The sequence below is a fragment of the Heterodontus francisci genome, chromosome 13 (genome assembly GCF_036365525.1).
Source record: "Heterodontus francisci isolate sHetFra1 chromosome 13, sHetFra1.hap1, whole genome shotgun sequence".
Classification (NCBI taxonomy): Eukaryota; Metazoa; Chordata; class Chondrichthyes; order Heterodontiformes; family Heterodontidae; genus Heterodontus; species Heterodontus francisci.
Window position 1 is genome coordinate 65,808,125 of NC_090383.1, and position 22,482 is coordinate 65,830,606.

The following is a 22,482-nucleotide window of genomic DNA, read 5'->3' on the forward strand; positions in this document are numbered from 1 at the left end:
GGCCTGACCCGAGCCCAAATGCCAGACCCGGAAGTGCAACCTGACCTGACCCGACACATGTCGTCGGGTCCCATCGGGTTTGGGTCGGGTAGCAGGCCTTTAAGAGAAGGTTCACTCGACTGGTTCCTGGGATGAAGGGGTTATCTTATGAGGAAAGGAGTTTAGAAGAATAAGAGATGATCTTATGGAGACGTGTAAGATCTTGAGGGGACTTGACAGGGTGGATGCTGAGAGGATGTTTCCTCTCATCGGGGAGTCGAGAACTAGGGACACAGTTTGAAAATTAAGGGTCTCCCATTAAGACTGAGGTGAGGAGAAATTTCTTTCTCTGAGAGGGTCATTAGTCTGTGGAATTCTCTTCCCCAGAGAACAGTGGAGGCTGGATCATTGAATATATTCAAGGTTGAGTTAGATAGATTTTTGATTGGCAAGGGAGTCATGAGTTATGGGGGGCAGACAGGAGTTGAGGCCACAATCAGATCAGCCATGACCTTATCGAATGGCGAAGCAGGCTCGAGGGGCCAAATGGCCTGCTCCTGCTCCTAATTCTTGTGTTGTGTTCTTGTGTTGTAGTTAGGGCGGCACAGTGGCGCAGTGGTTAGCACCGCAGCCTCACAGCTCCAGGGACCCGGGTTCGATTCCGGGTACTGCCTGTGTGGAGTTTGCAAGTTCTCCCTGTGTCTGCGTGGATTTTCTCCGGGTGCTCTGGTTTCCTCCCACAAGCCAAAAGACTTGCAGGTTGATAGGTAAATTGGCCATTATAAATTGTCACTAGTATAGGTAGGTGGTAGGGAAATATAGGGATAGGTGGGGATGTTTGTTCGGAATATGGGATTAGTGTAGGATTAGTATAAAATGGGTGGTTGATGTTCGGCACAGACTCGGTGGGCCGAAGGGCCTGTTTCAGTGCTGTATCTCTAATCATAATCAATTCTCCTGGTATCCTGGCCAATATTTATTCCTCAACAAATATCACTAAAATAGATTACTTGGTCATGCACCTCATTGCCATTTGTGGGACTTTGCTGTGAGCAAATTGGCTGCCATATTTCCTACATTTCAACAGTCACAACCCTTCAAAAGTGCTTAATTAGCTGTAAAGCATTTTGGGATGTCCTATGATTTTGAGAGATATAAACTTGAATGCACTTGGCACTTAAATGGCCTAGCCATCCATTGTCAGACCTGTTTTCATCATGCCAAGCACTATCTCATGCTTTGCTATCCTCAGCTAAATCCACTCATTAGTACCGGTTGAATGGAAGGCAAATAGAGCTAATTGCCTCCTTAAATCCCTCAAATCCCACTTACAACTCTAACATCAAAGAGAGAAGATCACATGGATTTCTTCACTAACAAAATTGAGACCATCTGCACAGCTGTCACCTCTCCTTCCTCTTGTTCCCAAAGCCCCACATCCTCCCATCTACTTTGAATCCCAGGGTTGAATTTTAACACCCAAAAGCAGATGGGCTGGAGTGGGCTCAGATGTCAAAATTTTAAAAGGTGAAGCCTGACCCCAACCCACCCACTTACAAGTTTAACGGAGGCAGGACAAGGGGTGGGCAGCTAACCTGTTCCCAGGATACTGATTGCAAACTTAAATATTTTAATGAGGTTGGCAGGCTCTGATTTGCAAGTTGTCTCAGGAAACCCAACTGCAGAAGGGAGGCAAGGACAACTTATGGAGAAGGTTAAGTGCCTTTACAGCACTGCCTGTGGGCCAGGAAGAGCAGGAGTGCTTCCTCCTGACCCTAAGCTCTCCCAGCCCTTATACAAGGACCTCAGGACAACCAATGCCTGGTATCAGAACCTCCGCCCCCTCCTCCCCCACCCTAGGGTCAAGGATCGAACCTAACTGCCCCTGTGGCCTGTTCCAGAAGCTTCTCCGTCTGACTGGAAGCCAAGCCTGTCAATCAGGCTGACTTCACAGAAATAGAATCATAAAAATTTACAGCAAGGATGGAGGCCATTGTGTTTGCAAAGGCCAACAAGCAGCCATCCAGCCGAATCCCACTTTCTGGCTCTTAGCCCATAGCCTTGTAGGTTACAGCACATCAAGTGTATTTCCAAGTACTTTTTACATGTTATGAGGGTTTCTGCCTAGACCTCCCTTCCAGGCAGTGAGTTCCAGATCCCCACCACTCTCAATGTGAAAAAATCTCCCCTCAAATCCCTGCTAAATCTCCTACCACTTACCCTAAATCTATGCTCCTGGTTATGGACCTCTCAACCAAGGGGAATAGGGCCTTCCTATCCATTTCTATCTAGACCCTTCATAATTTTATACACTTCAATGAGGTCTCCCCTCAGCCTTCTCTGTTCCAAAGAAAACAACCCTAGCCTATCCAATCTTTCCTCATAACTAAAATTCTCCAGTCCAGGCAACATCCACGTAAATTTCATCTGTACTCTCTCTACTTCAATCACATCTTTCCTGTAGGGTGGTGACCATAACTGCACACAGTACTCCAGCTGTGGCCTAAACAGTGTTTTATACAGTTCCAGCATAACCTCTCTGCTCTTATATTATAAACCTTGGCTAAGGGGCGGCACAGTGGCGCAGTGGTTAGCACCAGAGCCTCATAGCTCCAGCAACCCAGGTTCGGTTCTGGGTACTGCCTGTGTGGAGTTTGCAAGTTCTCCCTGTGATCGCGTGGATTTCTGCTGGGTGCTCCAGTTTCCTCCCACAGCCAAAGACTTGCAGGTTGATAGGTAAATTGGCCATTGTAAATTGCCCCTAGTGTAAGTAGGTGGTGGGAGAATTGAGGGAAGGTGGGGATGTGGTAGGGAATATGGGATTAATGTAGGATTATTATAAATGGGTGGTTGATGGTCGGCACAGACTCAGTGGGCCAAAGGGCCTGTTTCAGTGCTGTATCTCTGTATGACTCTAATAAAGGCAAGTATCCTGTATGTCTTCTCAACCACTTTATCTACCTGTCCAGCCACCTTCAGGGATCTGTGGATATGCACTCCAAGGTCTCTCTGTTCCTCTATACTTCTCAGTAACCTACCATTTATTGTGTATTCCCTTGCCTTGTTAGACTTCCCAAAATACATTACCTCACACTTCTTTAGATTGAACTCCATTTGTCACTGTTTCACCCACCTGACTAGTTATCCTGCAGTCTTCAGCTTTCTTCTTCATTATCAACCACATGGCCAATTTTTGTATCATCTGTAAACTTCTTAATCATACCCCCTACATTCAATTTCAACTCATTGATATATACCACATAAAGTAAGGGACCTGGTACTGAGCCCTACAGAACCCCACTGGAACCAGTCTTCCAGTCACAAAAACACCTATCGACCATTACCCTTTGCTTCTGCCTCTGAGCCAATTTTGGATCCAACTTGCTACTTTGCCTCGGATCCCATGGGCTTTTACTTTTGTGACCAGTCTGCCATGTGGGACCTTATCCAAACGCCTTGCAAAAATACATATAGACTACATCAAATGAACTACCCTCATAGACCCTCCCTGTTACCTCCTCAAAAAATTCAATCATGTTTATCGGACACGACCTTTCCTTAACAAATCCATGCTGCCTGTCTTTGATTAATCTGCGTCTTTCTAAATGAAGATTTATCTTGTCCCTCGGAATTTTTTCCAATAATTTTCCCATCACCAAGGTTAGGCTGATTGTTCTGTAATTACTTGGTCTATCCCTTTCTCCCTTTTTAAGTAATGGTACAACATTAGTTATCCTCCAGTCCTCTGGCACCACGCCTATAGTCAGAGAAGATCAGAAAACAATGGTCAGAGCCTTCGCTATTTCTTCTCTCGCTTCCCTTAACTGCCTAGGATACATTTCATCTGGGCCTGGGAATTTATCCACTTTCAAAGATGTTAATTTCATTTAATATTTCACACTTCTCCTCCCTGATTACAATGTCTGTGTCATCCCTCTCTTCTGTGAAAACAGACACAAAGCATTCAGAATCACACCCATGTCCTCCACCTTCACATATAGTTAGGCCCTTATGGTCCCTAATAGGCCCTACTCTTTCTTTAGTTATCCTATTGCTCTTTATGCATTTATAAAAAAATCTTTTGGCTTTTTTCAATTTTATTTGCCAATATTTTTTCATGCCATTTTTTATTCTTTCATGTGGGTAATGCTGGCAAGGCCAGAATTTGTTGCCCATCCATAATTGCCCTTGACAACTGAGTGGCTTGCTCAGCCATTTCAGAGGGCAGCTAAGAGTCAATCACATTGCTGTGGGTCTGGAGTCACATGTCGGCCAGACTAGGTAAGGATGGTAGATATTCTTCCTTAAAGGACATTCGTGAACTAGATGGGTTTTTACAACAATTGATGATAGTTTCACGGCACCATTATTGAGACGAGCTTTCAATTCCAGATTTTTATAAATTAATTAAACAATTTAATTAATTAAATTTAAATTCTACCAGCTGCTATGGTGGGATTTGAATCCATGTCCCCAGTGCATTAGCCTAGACCTCTGGATTACTAGCTCAGTGACCTTACCACTACACCACTATCTCTTTGATTTTCTAAGTCCATCCCTACACTTTTTATAGTCCTCTAGGTTTTCTGCAGTATTGAGCCCTCGGTATCAGGAGAAATGCCGCGAACAACAGATGCCCCTCTACGTTGCTTTCATAGATTTCACCAAAGCCTTTGACCTCGTCAACAGACATGGTCTCTTCAGACTACTAGCAAAGATCGGATGTCCACCAAAGCTACTAACTATCATCAACTCATTCCATGACAATATGAAAGGCACAATTCAGTATAGCGGTGCCTCATCAGACCCCTTTCCTATCCTGAGTGGCGTGAAACAGGGCTGTGTTCTCGCATCTACACTGTTTGGGATCTTCTTCGCACTGCTGCTCCCACAGGCGTTCAAGTCTTCAGAAGGAATTTTCCTTCACACAAGATCAGATGGCAGGTTTCAACCTTGCCAGTCTGAGAGCGAAGACCAAAGTATGGAAAGTCCTCATCAGGAAACTCCTCTTTGCTGACGATGCTGCATTAACATCCCACACAGAAGAGTGTCTGCAGAGACTTATCGACAGCATTGCGGATGTCTGCAACGAATTTGGCCTAACCATCAGCTTCAAGAAAACGAACATCATGGGACAGGACGTCAGAAATGCTCCATCCATCAATATTGGCGACCATGCTGTGGAAATGGTTCAAGAGTTCACCTAATTAGGCCAAATATCATAGTAACCTGTCTCTTGATGCCGAAATCAACAAGTGCATGGGAAAGGCATCCGCTGCTATGATCAGACTGGCCAAGAGGGTCTGGGAAAATGGCGCACTGACACATAACAGAAAAGTCTGACTGTTTCAAGCCTGTGTTCTCAGAACCTTGCTCTACGGCAGCAAGGCCTGGGCAACGTATGTCAGCCAAGTGCGACGTCTCAACTCATTCCATCTTCGCTGTCTCCGGAGAATCCTTGGCATCAGGTGGCAGGACCGTATCTCCAACGCAGAGGTCCTCAAGGCGGCCAACATCCCCAGCATATACACCCTACTGAGCCAGCGGCACTTGAGATGGCTTGGCCATGTGAGCCGCATGGAAGATGGCAGGATCCCCAAGGACGCATTGTACAGCAAGTTCGTCACTGGTATCAGACCCACCGGCCGTCCATGTCTCCACTTTAAAGACGTCTGCAAACGCGACATGAAGTCCTGTGACATTGACCACAAGTTGTGGGAGTCCGTTGTCAGTGATCGCCAGAGCTGGTGGACAGCCATAAAGGCGGGGCTAAAGAGTGGCGAGTCGAAGAGACTTAGCAGTTGGCAGGAAAAAAAACAGAAGTGCAAGGAGAGAGCCAACTGTGTAACAGCCCCGACAACCAATTTTATCTGCAGCGCCTGTGGAAGAGTCTGTCATTCTAGAATTGGCATTTATAACCACTCCAGGTGCTGCTCCACAAACCACTGACCATCTCTAGGCGCTTACCCATTGTCTCTCGAGAGAAGGAGGCCAAAGAAGAAGAATAAGAGCCCTCAGTAAATGTCATAACATAGGAAGGAACATAGGAGCAGGAGCAGGGCATTCAGCCTGTCGAGCCCGCTCCACCAATCGAATAGATCATGGCTGATCATCTATCTCAATGCCACTTTCCCATGCTATCCCCATATTCCCTGATGTCATAGAGACATAGAGTTATACAGCTCAGAAACAGGCCCTTCAGCCCATCATGTCCATGCCGGCCATCAAGCACCTATCCATTCTAATCCCATTTTCCAGCACCTGGCCCGTAGCCCTGTTTGTTATGGTATTTCAAGTGCTCATTTAAATACTTCTTAAATGTTCCTGCCTCTACCACCCCCTCAAGCAGTGCATTCCAGACTCCAACCACCCTCTGGGTGAAAAGACTTTTCCTCAAAACCTCCTGCCCCTTACCTTAAATCCATGCCCCCTGATCACTGGCACCTCTGCCAAGGGAAAAAGGTTCTTCCTATCCACTTTATCTATGCCCCTCACAAATTTGTATACCTCAATCAGGTCCCCCCTCAGCCTTCTCTGCTCCAAGGAAAACAACCCTAGCCTATCCAGTCTCTCCAGCCGAAATGCTCCAGCCCAGGTGACATCCTGGTGAATCTCCTCTGCACCCTCGCCAGTGCAATCACATTCTTCCTATAGTGTGGCGACCAGAACTGTACACAGTACTCCAGCTGTGGCCTAACTAGCATTTTATACAGCTGTGTCATTAGTATGCAGATATCTATCGCTTTCTATAGGAACCTTCCCTTAAGCCTATAAGCTTCCCTTTTTTCCTTCATCCTCTCCTTTAAGTCTCTTGACTACAATGGGGTTCTGTACGTGATAGTCGCCCCCCTTTTCTTAAAGGGAATATACATGCCCTGAACCCGTAATATCTCTTCTTTGAATACCTCCCACTGATTTACCTTCGAGTAGCTGTTTCCAGTCCACTTTAGCTAAATCACATCCCAGCTTAGTAAAATTAGCTTTCTCCAATTGAAAATTGGGGGACCTGATTGAGGTATACTATTCCTAGTCTATCTTTGTCCTTTTTCATAACTACCCTAAATCTAACTGAATTATGATCACTTGCATTAAAGTGCTCCCCAACTGATACCCCTTCCACCTGCCCAACTTCATTCCCTAAAACGAAGTCCAGAACTGACCCCTCTCTTGTTGGATTCTCCTGAATGCTTTTTAAGAGTTCTGCTCCCTCTGTGCCTTTCACATTAATCCCACCCCAGTTAATATTAGGATAGCTGAAATCCCCCACTATTACTGCCTATTATTTTTGCAGTTCTCAGAGATTTATCTACATATTTGCTCTTCCAGGCAGGGAATGTGTCAAGTACAATAGACACATGCTAAAACTCCACAGCTTGCAGATGTCCCATCCAAAACTCTGCCACCCCTGCTTTCGTAACCTGCCCCTGCTAATATCCAGGCCCCTGTCACCCTGCAGCTTTTGCTCTACTGCCTCTCTGCCTTCTGCCAGCTCATTTTATCTGAAACGTATTTTGTGCTCTATCGATTCTCTTCCCATTCAACTCAGTCAATTCCCCCTCCTGGCACCAAATCAATGAGGACACTGAAAATAAGCATTTTAATATTTATTGGATATGGAACACTATATTATCTACATGTGATGCTGGTTGACCACCTTAATATTTAAATAAAAACAAAAAGCACTGGAAATACTCAGCAGGTCTGGCAGTAGTGTGGATAAGGAAATAGAGTTAACATTTCAGGTTGACGACCCTTCATTAGAAGGTTCATCCGAATGGCAGAGCATCAGAAGGACTTGAAACGTTAACTCTGTTTCTCTCTCCACAGATGCTGCCAGAGCTGCTGAGTATTTCAGCATTTTCTGTTTTTATTTCAGATTTCCAGCATCTGTAGTATTTTGCTTTTGTAACAAAAATACTTACCTTACTGAGCACAAACATTAAAAGAACTGATTTTAACTACAGATGGAGAACCGGCAGGCAGGGCACACAGTGTGTCTGCTGCCAGCCCATTCTTACCAGCATGAGAACCGAGCTCAAGGCTCAATTACATTCCACTAGTGGTTTGGGGGCACCTAACAAGCATCCCACTGCAACCCATTGGCTCTAGCACAGCGGGAAAATAGCTGGCTCCCACACTGTGCGGGCTGACAGTCAGAGCTGGGAGTTCTTCACATGAAGTACAATGGGCTGGGATTATTTTGTGGGCAGAAGGAGAACTCTTACTTTGTAACATTTTATGTCCACCTCACAGAAAAATAATGTAAAATGAAGGCTTTTCCTTTAAGGTAGTAAGCTCTATTTCTTCACAACAAGTCTTAATTGCAAGACTCATGTCACAAAGGATTTTAGGTCCCTAAATGGAAACGATTAAAATATCTGTGACAATAATTTTGAAAATATTAAAAGTTGTGTAACTATCAGTGAATCCAAAATGATAATACTATTGTCAGTACTACCATTGAATTTACTAACCTGACGATCATAACTGATTTGGACTTCTTGTTCAATGTCAGAATCTAACTCTGCCACATCTGACAAATCCGAATCAGATTCTTCACTGTTAGAATCAGCATAACTTTCTGTTCAAAACAAAATAAATCGTAACAAAATTATAATACATTAAAATACTATTTCATGTTTAAAACTCATTGAATTCGTTAATTTCCATTAGCATACAAAACATATGTTCTGTCTCCTGTTCAGGAAAGTGGAGTAGAGGCCAAGATCAGATCAGCCATGATCTTATTAAATGACGGAGAAGGCTTGAGGGGCTGTATAGTCTACTCCTGCTCCTATTTCTTATGTTCTTATGTTTCAAATTAAATAAGCTTCTAATGATTGTAGAATTGCACACGTGATTTAAAAGGCAAATTTCTACTCATGCCTAGTCCATCACAAGAGCTATGCAAGGAAACCAAGGGGCTTTGGAAGAGGCAGGAGAAGCAAATAGCATGGAGAGTCAACTTGGGTTGATTCTATGCATTTCCTAGCAGCAGGTTTGGAAGTGTACTGGGAGAAGATTTGTCATTCCAAATCTGCAAATTTTAAGATCTTGGAGCTACCACTAAAATATTAGAACACAGATAAACTTTCTTCCATAATTAACTTTCAACACCCTTCTACAAAGTACTGAGCAACATAATGGTGAGGAACCTTTTTGGTTCCTGAACATAATTAAGCACATCTATGCAACACAGATTTCCAATGTTATAATCGATTTAAAAAGGAAAGGAAAGGACTTGTATTTACAATACATCTGAAGTATTTTTATATCCATAAAGGTTATTAAAAGTTTCTTTAGGTATGTGAAAAGGAAAAGATTACCAAGGACAAATGTGGGTCCATTACAGGCAGAGACATGAGAATTTATAATGCAGAATAGGGAAATGACAGAAAAAGTAAACAATTACTTTGCGTCTGTCTACATGGAGGAAGATACAGAAAATCTCCCAGAAATACTAGGGAACCAAGGGACTTATGAAAATGAGGAACTGAAAGAAATTAGTATGAATAAAGAGGTAGTACTCAAAAAATTAAACTGGATTCAGGGTTGATAAATCCCCTAGACCAGATGAGCTACATCCCAGAATGTTGAAGGAGGTGGCTATAGAGATAATGGATGCATTGGTGGTTATCTTTCAAAATTTTAGAGATTCTGGAAAGCTTCCTGAAGACTGGAAAGTAGCAAATGTAACCCCACTATTTAAGAAAGGAGGAAGGGCGAAAACGGGGAACTACAGACCTGTTAATTTGATGCCAATAGTAGGGAAAATGTTAGAATCTATTATAAAGGAAGATAACTAGACACAGAAAATAATGATATGATTGGGCAGAGTCAACATGGATTTATGAAAGGGAAATCATATTTGACAAACCTGTTGGACTTTTTTGAGGATGCTACTTGTAGATTGATAAAGCAGAGCCAGTGGATGTGGTGTATTTAGATTTTCAGAAGGCTTTTGATAAGGTTAGTAAACAAAATTACAGCACATGGGATTGGGGGTAATATACTGGTATGGATTGAGAATTGGTTAACAGACAGAAAACAGAGAGTAGGAATAAATAGGTCATTCTCAGCATGGCAGGCTGTTACTAGTGGGATACCACAATGATCAATGCTGGGGCAACAACTGTTCACAATCTATATAAATGATTTGGATGTGGGGGCCAAATGTAATATTTCCAAATTTGCTGATGACACAAAACTAGATGGGAATATAAGTTATGAGGAGGATGCAAGGACGCTTCAAGGAGACTTGGACAGGCTAAGTGAATGGGCAATGACTTGGCAAATGGAATATAATGTGAATAAGTGTGAAGTTATTCACTTTGGTTAAAAAAAACAGAAAGACAGAGTATTTCTTAAATGGTGAGAGGTTGGAAAGTGTTGATGTCCAAAGGAACCTGAGTGTCCTTGTTCATGAGTTACTAAAAGCTAGCAAGCAATTAAGAAGGCCAATGGTATGCTGGCCTTCATCGCAAGGGGTTTTGAGTACAGGAGTAAAGAAGTCTTGCTGCAATTGTATAGAGCCTTGGTGAGACTGCACCTGGAGTATTGTGCACAGTTTTGGTCTCCTTATCTAAGGAAGGATATACTTGCCGTAGAGGGAGTGCAACAGAGGCTCACCAGACTAATCCCTGGGCTGGTGGGAATGTCTTATGAGGAGAGATTGAGGAAACTGGGTCTGTATTCTCTAGAGCTTTGAAGAATGAGAGGTGATCTCATTGAAACTTAGAAAACTCTTACAGGGTGTGACAGGATGGCTGTAGACAGGATGTTTCCCCTGGCTGGTGAGTCCAGAACCAGGGGACATAGTCTCAGAATAACAGGTAGGCCATTTAAGACAAAGATGAGGAGGAATTTCTTCACTCAGAGGGTGGTGAATCTTTGGAATTCTCTACACTAAAGGGCTGTGGAAGCGCAATCATTGAGCACGTTCAAAACAAAAATCGATAGATATCTAGATACTAATGACATCAAGGGATATGGGGATAGGGTGGGAAAGTGGCATTGAGGTAGATGATCAGCCATGATTTAATCTAACGGAGAAGACTCAATGGGCTGAATGGCCTACTCCTGCTCCTATGTTCCTATGAACATACCAAATATGGTATCTATGTTGTTTCTCAAACATTCATGTCCACATAAATTATACATATAACTATAGCCACAGTTCATTGCAACATGTAATTAAATTCAGCAATCTTGTTGCCCCAACAGTGATCCTCAATGAAAAAAGAAAGCAGATTAGAGAATCAATGCTACTGCATTACAATCCTATTTCCAATTAGTACTCTCTTCGTTGAGTGCAGGATCACTGAATTTGCCCTAAATGCTTCACTTTTTTCCCCTACAGTTTAAATAATTACCACTTTTGATGTGTATCCTTTTTTACTTTATTGTATCAATTCTTAGAGATGGTGGAGATGGTGAGGATAGAATCATAATAAGTTATGATGTCTCTCATAATTGAATAATCTTCCAAAACTCAATAACATCACAAAACATAGGCACTAGGGTGAAGCGTGAATGGACAGTTGACAACTGTTGAAAAAGGAATGTCAGATAAACAAATCAAGTGTTTGCATGGTATATGTCAGCCTTGGTTCAGCTGCCAGCACTCTTGCCTCTGAGGCAGAAGGTTGTGGGTTTAAGTCCCACTCCAGCACAAAAACCGAGGCTGACACTCCAGTGCAGTTCTGAGGGAGTACAGCACTGCCACTGTCTTTTGGATGAGATGTTAAATCAAGGCCCATCTGGCTTCTCAGGTCCATGTAAAAGATCTCATGGCACTATTTCAAGGAAGGGGAATTATCCCTGGTGTCCTGACAAATATTTACCGCTTAATCAGCACCACAAAAACAGATTATTTAGTCAGTATTGCATTGCTGTTTGTGAGACCTTGCTGTGCGCAATTGGCTGCTGCATCTCCTACATTGCAATAGTGACTACACTTCAAAAGTACTTCATTGTTCTGCTTTGGGACGTCCTGGGTGTTCTATTCCAGTAAGCCAGTTGGTGAAGGATAAAACTGGAGCCAATGTTTAGACACTTTGGGCCGGATTTTGTTCTCCCCCAGGCGTCGGGTTCCGTGGCAGGGGGAGGGGCCCGAAGATGGCTCCGGATGAAGCTCGCCACAGACCTCGACGGCGTGAGGGCCCGGCCTGATGCTCCTGGCGGTGGTGAGGCTCCATGGCGACCCTCCCACGCCCCCACCCCGCCACTGGGCGACAGGACCTCAATTAAAATGTTCAAAATCAGTAAAATGAATGCATTTAAATAGACTTACCTGCGATCTTGAGGGCCCGCCGCGATCTTCAATGCGGCGGCTGGCACTCCCCTGCCTTCAAATCCCCATCCAGGAAAACGTGGCGCCACACTGGTGGGGAGGGGGAGGAGGTACAATTTTAAGTGTGGGGTGGGGGAATGGGGTCAAATAAACGTAATGGGTGTAGGGGATGGTGGGAAGGCTGACCTTTAAACTTTGTGCAGTTTAGGAGTGAAGGTCCGATGTAAAAGTTAAGTGTTTTGGGGGGGCAAAGGGCAAATAGTCACTTAGTTAAAGTGTTATTGGGGGTGTGGGAAAGGGGCTTTATAAATTTATTTAATTTTGGGGGGGTTACTTCTTTAAAAATTTAAATGTGCCGGCAGAGCTGGCTGCTCTTTCAAAATGGCGCCAGCGCCTGCGCGCAGGCAGCTGACACCATTGCCACTGACGGACAGCCCACCCCCTCCAAATGATTTGGGGGAGGGCTGGCCGCCCCAACTATTTAAATGAGCCGCTGTGTGGGAGATTGCGGTGGCTCTTTGGCGTGCGGCCTGTGCGGGCAATCCGCGATTTTTTTAAGCTCGCCACCAAATCCAGCCCTTTATACTTATTTACAGAATTACACATTACAAGCATACGCTTCCTGACCCCAACAATCACAGTTTTAGTCAGTGTCTATTTATAGGGGCTCAAATGAATCCCATCTCCATACAATTAAACACAATTAATATACAATTAACACTGAGGATGTAAAAGACACTATGTAAATACAAGTCTTTCTTTTCTTTTTAATATTTTACAGCATAGTTACAGGGCAATTGTCTTTTTAAAAAAATTGAATTTGGCCCCATCTTCTGGTTTCCTAAACTCTCAAATGTGCCCTCTCATTTAAAATATATGAGCTAACATTAAGAAATCTGAGAGAAGAATTTAATATAAGCAGGCTGCATATCACTCACAGCCATTTCTAGGCTATAAAAATCCTTTCTGTTTCAGAGTTTATTTCTTTCCTTGAAATTTTTGCAAATGTGTCTTCTGCTCATAAAGTGAATTTTAACAATCTAAACTGTGATTTGCACTGACTCAATTGTAACAACAACAGATATTAAACAATAATAGGACAAAAACAAGAACACCTTTTGAGATATTAGGGTAGATTTTTTGACCAACTGTGTTATTCATTGTCATAATTCAGGCTAGGAAAAGGCACAAGGATTGATTTTGCCAAATCTTCCCAGTGCATTACATGTCAGCCAGCCATTTAGGCCATGATTTAATCTTTCTACATGCACAAAATGTATCAGAATTTAATTTAAATTTTTAGTTTCTTGCAAATGACATAGTAATGCTTCATTGTGCAATTTCCATTTTCTTCAATTCAAGAATGCATTGTGCAATCAGCCCATCCACGTAAAAAGAATGTTAAAGGCCAATTACTTCAGAAAGTGGTTACTTCAGCTGGAACTGCTTTTCTGACTACAGTAGGTTAAATGTAGAAAATTGTTTACATTGAGTATAGCTCTCTGAGTTTTTGGAGGAGGAGTAGGGTGATGGAAGAAGTGATGAAAGGCAGGTCTGCTTGCATTAGAGGCAGAGTGCCCTTACTCAAGGAACCATGTGCACAGACTCAGGAACACAAACCTGGGAATGTCAAAGGGCAACTGTCTTCACAGGTTTCACTGGGGTGGTAGTGACTGAGTTGTGCATTCCACTGGAATCTAACTTGCACACAACATTGACTACAGGGAAACAATACCAGTGGCAGAATAGTAGTGACTACGATCCTGAACTTTGAACTTTCTCTTAAGCTATGCTGAAACGTCATCAAATCTGCAGTGCACAAGTGCATCAAACAGGTTCACTGGGGCAAATACCTTTATCAGTTTCCCAATCTAAAAATGACAAAAAAACGAGAGGCCATTTCAATTCTTCCATTTGGCAGGATTACTCAAAGTCGAGAGTGCTACTGATGACACCCATGCTAAACAGAGTAACATGATGTTCCAGAATGGCAAGGATTCCACTATCTAAAAGTACAGGTAGTCAGTGACCAGCAACATAGATTAATGCAGGCTCATGACTTTGCTTCTGGGTTAATTGAAGGAGAAGGAAGTTATGATAGATAGCTAATGGAAGTCCAGAGGCACACTTTTCAGCCCTGGTTCATGACAACCCACTGAAAACATGAAACACCAAGTGAATGCAGAGACAATAAGGCTCATCCAGCCACTGAAATCATTATTGAGAGACAATAATATTCTTTAAGCAGATCTGCCTCAGCTCATCTGCTGCTGAAACCCTCATCCATGCCTTTGTTGCCACTAGATGCAACTATCTGAATCCTTCTCTGGCCAGGCTCCCACCTTACACCCTCTGCCTGTATCCTAAGTTGCACCAGCTCCCATTCACCCATCACCCCTCTGCTCGCTGACCCACCTTTGGTCCCAGGCTCAATTTAAAAATGTTCATCCTTGTTTTCAAATCCTTTCTCAGCAATTTCTTTCAGCCCTACATTCCTCCAAGTTCTCTGCGTTCCCCCAATTCTGGTCTCTTGTGCATCCCCAATTTTTGTCATTCCACCCCATTAGTGGCCATTTCTTCAGCTGCCAAGGCCCTAAGTTCTGGAATTCCACCTCATTACCTCTTTTAAGATGCTCCTTAAAATCTACCTCTTTAACCAAGTTTTTGGTAACCTGTTGTAATATCTCCTTATGTGGCTCAGTGTCAAATTTTGCTTGTTAATACACCTGTGATGCATCTTGGATGATTTTACTATGTTGAATGTACGATATAAATGCAAGTTGTTGTTGACACCTGGACAAATCAAGGGATGACATACAGCATAGTCCCATCAGGGTTTACAACATCATCATTGTCTGCTGCAACTTTTCAAGAGAGGTCAAACTATGGGAAGATGGAGGAGGAGATTCACCAGCAACCAGGGAAGAGTAGAACACTGAGTGATCCTGAAGATAACCCTCTTGATAAACTTTTGCAATTGGATTGTGTCATATAGATAGGACTTTTGCCTGAATACTTGAGCTTCACAATTCAGTAGCAACCTCCACGTGTACAATGCAAAAACCGTCCACAGCATCGTCTTCTGTACTATGTTCATTTGTTGATTTGCTTTTAACTTATTCTGCACTACCAGTAGAAAATTATGTAGATAAAGTTTAATATAAATGGCATCCACTTTATTCCCCTACAAGTGATATGTGTAAGTGTCTTTACTAAATTTCTATTTCTCATCTACATGTTTCTCCTCAGCGACATCATCCGAAACGCAACGTCAGATTCCAGCTGATGAGACCCAGCTCTACCAAACCCTCACCACCTCTTTCAATCCCTCCACTGTCTCTGATTTGTCACGCTGTTTGTCTGACATCCAGTCCTGGATGAACAGTTATTTCCTCCAATTAACTAATGGGAAGATCAAAACCATTGTCTTTAGACCCTGGCATAAACTCTATTCTCTAGCCACTGACTCTGAGATAAGCTTCTGCTCCATCACCGAGACCTCTTACTTCTACCACCCTAATATTGCCCATCTCTGCCCCTGCCTCAGCTCATCTGCTGCTAAAACCCTCATCCATGGCTTTGTTACCTCTAGACTTGACTATTCCAATGCTACCCTTCTGGTCTCCCATCTTTCACCCTCCATAATCTTGAACTCATCAAAAAGTCTGCTGCCCCTACCTAATTCGCAACAAGCCCCCGTTCACCCACACACCTGTGCTCGCTAACCTACATTGGCTCCTAGTCCAGCAATGCCTCAATTTTAAAATTCTCATCCTTGTTGTCAAATCCTTCCATGGCCTAACACCTCCCCTGCTCCGTAACTTCCTCCAGAACTATGGTCCTCCAAAATCTCTGCATTCCTCCAATTCTGGCCTCTTGAATATCTCTGATTTTAATCACGACACCATTGGCAGCCATGCCTTCAGTTGAACAGGCCCTAGGCTCTGGAATTCCTTCCTATAGCCTTTCTGCCTCCCTCTGCTCCTTTAAGATGCTCCTTAAAACCTATCACTTTAACCAAGCTTTTGGTCACCTGTCTTAATGTCTCTTTCACAACAAAAACAAAAAGTGCTGGAAATACTCAGCAGATCTGTCAGCATCTGTGACGAGAGAAGCAAAGTTAACGTTTCAGGTCTGTGACCTTTCATCAGAACTGGCAAAGGTTGGAAAATAATTAAGTTTTAAGCAAGTGAAGGGGAGGGGTTGGTGGAGAGAACAAAGGGAAAGATTTTATGATAGTGTAGGAGAGATTAAATAACAAAGCTGTCCTGGAGAAAGGCAAAATGTGCGTTAATGCTTGTGGTGAAAGGCAAAGCATTAGTCCAGAGAGACTGTTAATAGCAGAATAATGAGCACCTCTGACATGAAAAGCAGGCACATGGTTAAAAAATAAAATATTAACAAAAAGGCCAGTCATGCTCTGAAGTTATTGAATTGTGCTTAATTGAAAGATCAGGTGCTGCTCTTCGAGCTTGCGTTGATGTTCACTGGAACACTGGAGCAGGCCAAAGACTGAAATGTTGGCATGAGAGCAGGGGGAGTGTTGAAATGGCAAGTAACCGGAAGCTTGGAGTCAGGCTTTCGGACTGAATGGAGGTGTTTAGCAAGGTGGTCACCCAATCTGTGTTTGGTCTCCCCAATGTAGAGGAGACCGCATTGTGAGCAGCGAATACTGTATACTAAATTGAAAGAAGTACAAGTAAATCGCTGCTTCACCTGAGAGGAGTGTTTGGGGCCTTGGATTGTGAAGAGAGAGGAGGTAATAGGGCAGGTATTACACCTCCTGCGATTTCATGGGAGGGTGCCGTGGGAAAGGGACAAGATGTCGGGGGTAATAGAGGAGTCGACCAGGGTGTCACGGAGGGATCGATCCCTTCGGGATGCTGACAGAGCAGGGGAGGGGAAGATGCATTTGATGGTGGCATCACACTGGAGGTGGCAGAAATGGCAGAGGATGATCCTCTGGATGTGGAGGCTGGTGGGGTGGAAAGTGAGGACACAGGGAACCCTGTCGCAGTTCTGGGAGGGAGGGGAAGACGTGAGGGCAGAAGTGCAGGAAATGGTTCCGACGATTGAAGGCCCTGTCATCCACAGTGGGGGGCAATCCTCTGTTGAGGAAAAAGGAAGACATATCAGAGGCGCTGTTGTGGAAGATTGCATCATCAGAGCAGATGTGTCGGAGACGGAGAAACTTGGAGAATGGAATGCAGTCCTTACAGGCAGTAGGGTGTGAAGAAGTGTAGTTGAGGTAGCTGTGGGAGTCAGTGGGCTTATAATGAATTAGTGCACAGCCTGTCCCCAGAGATGGAGACAGAAGTCGAGGAACGGAAGGGAAGAGTCGGAGATGGACCATGTAAAGGTGAGAGAAGGGTGGAAAAATGAAAGCAAAGTTGATAAAGTTTTCCAGTTCAGGGCGGAAGCAGGAAACTGCACCGATACAGCCATCAATGTACCGGAAAAAGAGTTGGGGTAGGGGCCTGAGTAGGACTGGAACAGGAATGTTGGACACATCCCCAAAAAGACAGGCATAACTAGGATCCATACGGGTACCCATAGCAACACCTTTTACTTGAAGGAAGTGAGTGGAGTTGAAGGAGAAGTTGTTCAACGTGAGAACAAATTCAGCCAGGCGGAGGAGGGTGGTGGTGGTGGATGGGGACTGGTTGGGCCTCTGTTCAAGGAAGAAGCGGAGAGCCCTCAAACCATCCTGGTGGGGGAATGGAGGTGTGGAGAGATTGGACATCCATAGTGAACAGGAGGCGGTTGGGGCCAGGAGACTGGAAATTGTAAAAATTACATAGGGCGTCAGAAGAGTCACAGATGTAGGTGGGAAGAGACTGGACCAGCGGAGAAAAGATAGAGTCAAGATAGGAAGAAATAAGTTCAGTGGGCAGTAACAGGCTGAAACGATGGGTCTGCCAGGACAGTCCTGTTTGTGGATTTTAGGCTGTCCAGGGTTGTGGGACTATGAGGTTGGACGCTGTAGAGGGAAGATCGCTAGAGGATATGAGGTCAGTGACAGTCCTGTGGACAGTAACTTGATGTTCGGTGATGGGGTCATAGTCCAGGGAAAGGTAGGAAGAAGTTTAGTTTAGCTTAGTTTTTTAGTTTAGAGATACAGCACTGAAACAGGCCCTTCGGCCCACCGAGTCTGTGCCGACCATCAACCACCCATTTATACTAATCCTACACTAATCCCATATTCCTACCACATCCCCACCTGTCCCTATATTTCCCTACCACCTACCTACACTAGGGGCAATTTATAATGGCCAATTTACCTACCAACCTGCAAGTCTTTTGGCTGTGGGAGGAAACCGGAGCACCCGGAGAAAACCCACGCAGACACAGGGAGAACTTGCAAACTCCACACAGGCAGTACTCAGAATTGAACCCGGGTCGCTGGAGCTGTGAGGCTGCGGTGCTAACCACTGTGCCACTGTGCCGCCCACAGAGTGTCTGAGAGTTTCCACCCCACCAGCCTCCACATCCAGAGGATCATCCTCTGCATTTCCGCCACCTTCAGCGTGATGCCAACGCCAAACGCATCTTCCCCTCCTTTCCCGTCAGCATTCTGAAGGGATCTTCCCTCCATGACACCCTGGTCCACTTCTCCATTACCCCCGACACCTCGTCCCCTTCCTACGGCACCTTACCATGCAATTGCAGGAGGTGTAATACCTGCCCTTTTACCTCCTCTCTCCTCACTATCCAAGGCCCCAAACACTCCTCTCAGGTGAAGCAGCAACTTACTTGTACTTCCGGAGTTCCGAAGAAGGGTCACTGACCCGAAACGTTAACTCTGCTTCTCTTTCCACAGATGCTGCCAGACCTGCTGAGTGAATCCAGCATTTCTTGTTTTTGTTACTTACTTATACTTCTTTCAATTTAGTTTATTGTATTCGCTGCTCACAATGTGGTCTCCTCCACAGTGGGGAGACCAAACACAGATTGGGTGACCGCTTTGCGAAATACCTCCGCTCAGTCCGAAAGCCTGACTCCAAGCTTCCGGTTGCTTGCTATTTCAACACTCCCCCCTGCTCTCATGCCAACATTTCAGTCTTTGGCCTGCTCCAGTGTTCCAGTGAAAATCAACGCAAGCTCAAGGAGCAGCGCCCGATCTTTCAATTAGGCACTCTATGGCCTTGAAGACTGAACATTTTCAATAACTTCAGAGCATAACTGGCCTTTTAAAAAAATATTTTATGTTTAAACCATGTGCCTGCTTTTCAAGTAGTCAGAGGTGCTCATTATTCCGCTATTAATAGTCTCTCTGGACTACTACTTTGTCTTTCACCACAAGCATTAACACACGCTTTGCCTTTGTCACAGGACAGCTTTGCTATTTAATCTCTCCTGCCCTATCAAACACCTGCCCCTTTGTTCTCTCCCCCACCCCCCTCCCCTTCACTTGCTTAAAACCTAATTCTTTACTAACCTTTGCCAGTTCTGATGAAAGGTCACAGACCTGAAACGTTAACCTTGCTTCTCTCTCCACAGATGCTGCCAGATCTGCTGAGTATTTCCAGCACTTTTTGTTTTTGTTTCAAATTTCCAGCATCTGCAGTATTTTGCTTTTATTTTAATATCTATTTAAGTGGCTTGGTCTCCAATGAAGTTTGATAATGCTCCGGTGAAGTGTCTTGAGACGTCTTGTTACATTAAAGGCATTATATAAATGCAAGTTTTGTTGTTGCTGTGTTTTACTCCAATGTTTCTCCTTGCTGACATTGCACGATGTGTGTCTTCTAGAATCTAGCCTAGTGCTCCTTCTCAGTGACTCCCCAAGTGCTCATACAATTAAGTAGGCCCTGGATCTCGAAATGTGCCTGAGACTTAGTACACATGGTAAATGGTTCCAGCAAAACTGATATTGAAATGGATGGCTGTGACAGGGGTGAACAGACACAGGAAAGAGAACAGTACAACCTAGGCAGACTATAAAAGAGAAACACTGGAGAAGAATGGAGCAGTCAACAATACTGAAAATGGCAGGAAGTTAAAGGAGATATGGAGAAACAGAGGCTGGGATTTTACTGGTAGCAACAAAGTCCCGACATTGAGACCAAAAGCAGTTGTCGTGGCCACGCGGGTGAGGGACACAAGTGGGACAGCGATATTCTTGGGCTATCCAATTAATAACTGGCAGGCGTGGGAGGTAGCCAGTTAGGAGGCACGGGCAGGATGAAGTACCAGCTCAGGCAAGGCTGGCACCGTCTTTAAAAGGCAGCCAGCAGTACTTTGAAAGGCAGCAGCCCCAGAGGGAACCCCCAGTACGAGGCCCCCAGTAGGCCTGGGCCCTCAAGGCCTCAAGCATCCAGAGGAAAACCGCCACAACCATCGAAAGCCATGGAGCAGAAAGGCCAGCAGCTGCCTCCACCTCAGCTGACAGTGCAGGCAAAGCACCATGTAGGTGCGCTCACAAGTGCTCTTATCTTCCGGGAGCGGAGCGGACCTGTGGGGAGAATGCCGAGAGCGGAGCCTATAAATCGATCCCGAGGATCAAGGCCCAGTCTCTTACCTTCCAGGAGCGGAGCAGCCCTGTGGGGAGAACGGTGAGAGCGGAGCCGATAAATCGAGCCCGAGGATCGAGGCCCAGTCTCTTACCTTCCGGGAGCGGAGCGGAGAGGACCTCTTCCAGCGCACCGGAGTTTTGAAAAAAAAAAGCCAACAGTGACGTCACAGGAGAGCTGCAAGGTGATTGATTGGTGAGTCACTGCTGTCAGGGAATAGCTCAGTAAGTACCTCAGGTAAGAAAAGTTTAAAGTTTATTTCAAATAAAGTAAGTAGTGTTTTTTTTCAGGGAGTTTTGTAGTAACGAGGACCAGGGAAGAAGGGCCCTAGAGTAACTGATATTATTGGATGTTAAGATCTTCCAGAAGGTTTAAAGAACAAAGAACAAAGAAAATTACAGCACAGGAACAGGCCCTTCGGCCCTCCAAGCCTGCGCCGATCCAGATCCTCTATCTAAACATGTCGCCTATTTTCTAAGGGTCTGTATCTCTTTTCTTCCTGCCCATTCATGTACCTGTCTAGATACATCTTAAAAGACGCCATCGTGCCCGCATCTACCACCTCCACTGGCAACGCGTTCCAGGCACCCACCACCCTCTGCGTAAAGAACTTTCCACGCATATCCCCCCTAAACTTTTCCCCTTTCACTTTGAACTCGTGTCCTCTAGTAATTGAATCCCCCACTCTGGGAAAAAGCCTCTTGCTATCCACCCTGTCTATACCTCTCATGATTTTGTACACCTCAATCAGGTCCCCCCTCAACCTCCGTCTTTCCAATGAAAATAATCCTAATCTACTCAACCTCTCTTCATAGCTAGCGCCCTCCATACCAGGCAACATCCTGGTGAACCTCCTCTGCACCCTCTCCAAAGCATCCACATCCTTTTGGTAATGTGGCGACCAGACCTGCACGCAGTATTCCAAATGTGGCCGAACCAAAGTCCTATACAACTGTAACATGACCTGCCAACTCTTGTACTCAATACCCCGTCCGATGAAGGAAAGCATGCCGTATGCCTCTTGACCACTCTATTGACCTGCGTTGCCACCTTCAGGGAACAGTGGACCTGAACACCCAAATCTCTCTGGACATCAATTTTCCCCAGGACTTTTCCATTTACTGTATAGTTCACTCTTGAATTGGATCTTCCAAAATGCATCACCTCGCATTTGCCCTGATTGAACTCCATCTGCCATTTCTCTGCCCAACTCTCCAATCTATCTATATTCTGCTGTATTCTCTGACAGTCCCCTTCACTATCTGCTACTCCACCAATCTTAGTGTCGTCTGCAAACTTGCTAATCAGTCCACCTATACTTTCCTCCAAATCATTAATGTATATCACAAACAACAGTGGTCCCAGCACGGATCCCTGTGGAACACCACTGGTCACACGTCTCCATTTTGAGAAACTCCCTTCTACTGCTACTCTCTGTCTCCTGTTGCCCAGCCAGTTCTTTATCCATCTAGCTAGTACACCTTGGACCCCATGCGCCTTCACTTTCTCCATCAGCCTGCCATGGGGAACCTTATCAAACACCTTACTGAAGTCCATGTATATGACATCGACAGCCATTCCCTCATCAATCAACTTTGTCACTTCCTCAAAGAATTCTTTAATTTAAAGGGTTAAGTCATGGAAGGAGAGTTCCAAGCCGTGGTGTGCTCCTCGTGCTCCATGTTGGAAGCCGGGAAC

The 22,482-nt window shown here is 44.6% G+C and overlaps 1 protein-coding gene across 1 annotated transcript in view; it reads right to left on the bottom strand.

The window, feature by feature from the left end:
* The window catches only part of LOC137376798 (echinoderm microtubule-associated protein-like 6), a 741,885-nt gene that overhangs the window by 314,064 nt on the left and 405,339 nt on the right, over positions 1-22,482 (bottom strand). Inside the window, exon 13 of the mRNA XM_068045814.1 lies at positions 8,454-8,560. Coding sequence (XP_067901915.1) covers positions 8,454-8,560 — 107 coding nt within the window. The remainder of the gene's footprint in view (positions 1-8,453; positions 8,561-22,482) is intronic.